Here is an 835-nt window from a genome sequence, read left to right as displayed (position 1 = left end):
GCGCGCTACCATGCCCAGCTAATTTTTTGATTTATTGTAGAGATGAGGTCTCGCCAAGTTGGCCAGGCGGGTCTCGAACCTGTGGGCTCCCAAAGTGCTGGAATTACAAGCTGAGCCACCGACCCCGGCCTCTTTTTTTTTTTTAAGTTGGAGTCTCACTCTGTCGCCGAGGCTGGAGTGCAGTGGCACGCTCATGGCCACTGCAGCCACGACCTGCTGGGCTCAGGCAATCCTTCCATCTCAGCCTTCAAAGTAGCTGGAACTACGAGTGTGCACTACTACACCCAGCTTATTTTTTGATTTATTGTGGAGATAAGTTCTCACCAAGTTGCCCAGGCTGGTCTCGAACTCCTGAACTCAGGCAATCCTCGCTCCTGGGCCTCCCAAAGTGCTGGGATTACAGGCTTCAGCCACCGTGCCAGGCTGTTTTTGTCCTCCTTTATGGCTGCGGACTATTCCATTGCATACATGTACCACATTTTTTTTATCCAGTCCACTTTACTTCCTGGTTTATCAGGTAACCCCACCTAGACACAGAGCCTGTCCTGGATAAATGAGAGATATTAACCCCCCTTACCCTCATCCTGCAGACCCTGGGGCGCTGTGTGCAGGTGAGTTACACAGCATGGTTCCAGGTGGAAGGGCAGGAAGTGAGGCTTGCAGAGGACTCCTGCTGCAGCTGTCCTGTGCCCGCCCGGGCGGAGTGGGCCAGGGTGTCTGCAGTCAATGCCACGAGCTGGGAGCCGTTCACTCACCTCTCCCTGGTCTGCTTGGGTAAGAGAAGGTGCACCCTTCCTCAGCACAGAGCCCGGGGCGGGGGCGGGGGCGGGGGCGG

At 55.7% G+C, this 835-nt stretch overlaps 1 protein-coding gene across 1 annotated transcript in view; it reads left to right on the top strand.

Annotated features, from left to right (window-relative positions):
- The window catches only part of IL27RA (interleukin 27 receptor subunit alpha), a gene marked incomplete at its 5' end in the record, with an annotated part of 14,095 nt that overhangs the window by 4,539 nt on the left and 8,721 nt on the right, over positions 1–835 (top strand). Inside the window, 1 exon segment of the mRNA XM_021717028.1 lies at positions 591–774. Within this exon segment, the coding sequence (XP_021572703.1) occupies positions 591–774 (184 nt within the window).

Source organism: Carlito syrichta, unplaced genomic scaffold (genome assembly GCF_000164805.1).
Source record: "Carlito syrichta isolate Samal-C Ts95f unplaced genomic scaffold, Tarsius_syrichta-2.0.1 Scaffold309188, whole genome shotgun sequence".
Taxonomy (NCBI): domain Eukaryota; kingdom Metazoa; phylum Chordata; class Mammalia; order Primates; family Tarsiidae; genus Carlito; species Carlito syrichta.
Note: the sequence above shows the minus strand (reverse complement) of the source record. Positions and strands in the feature narration are given on the sequence as shown.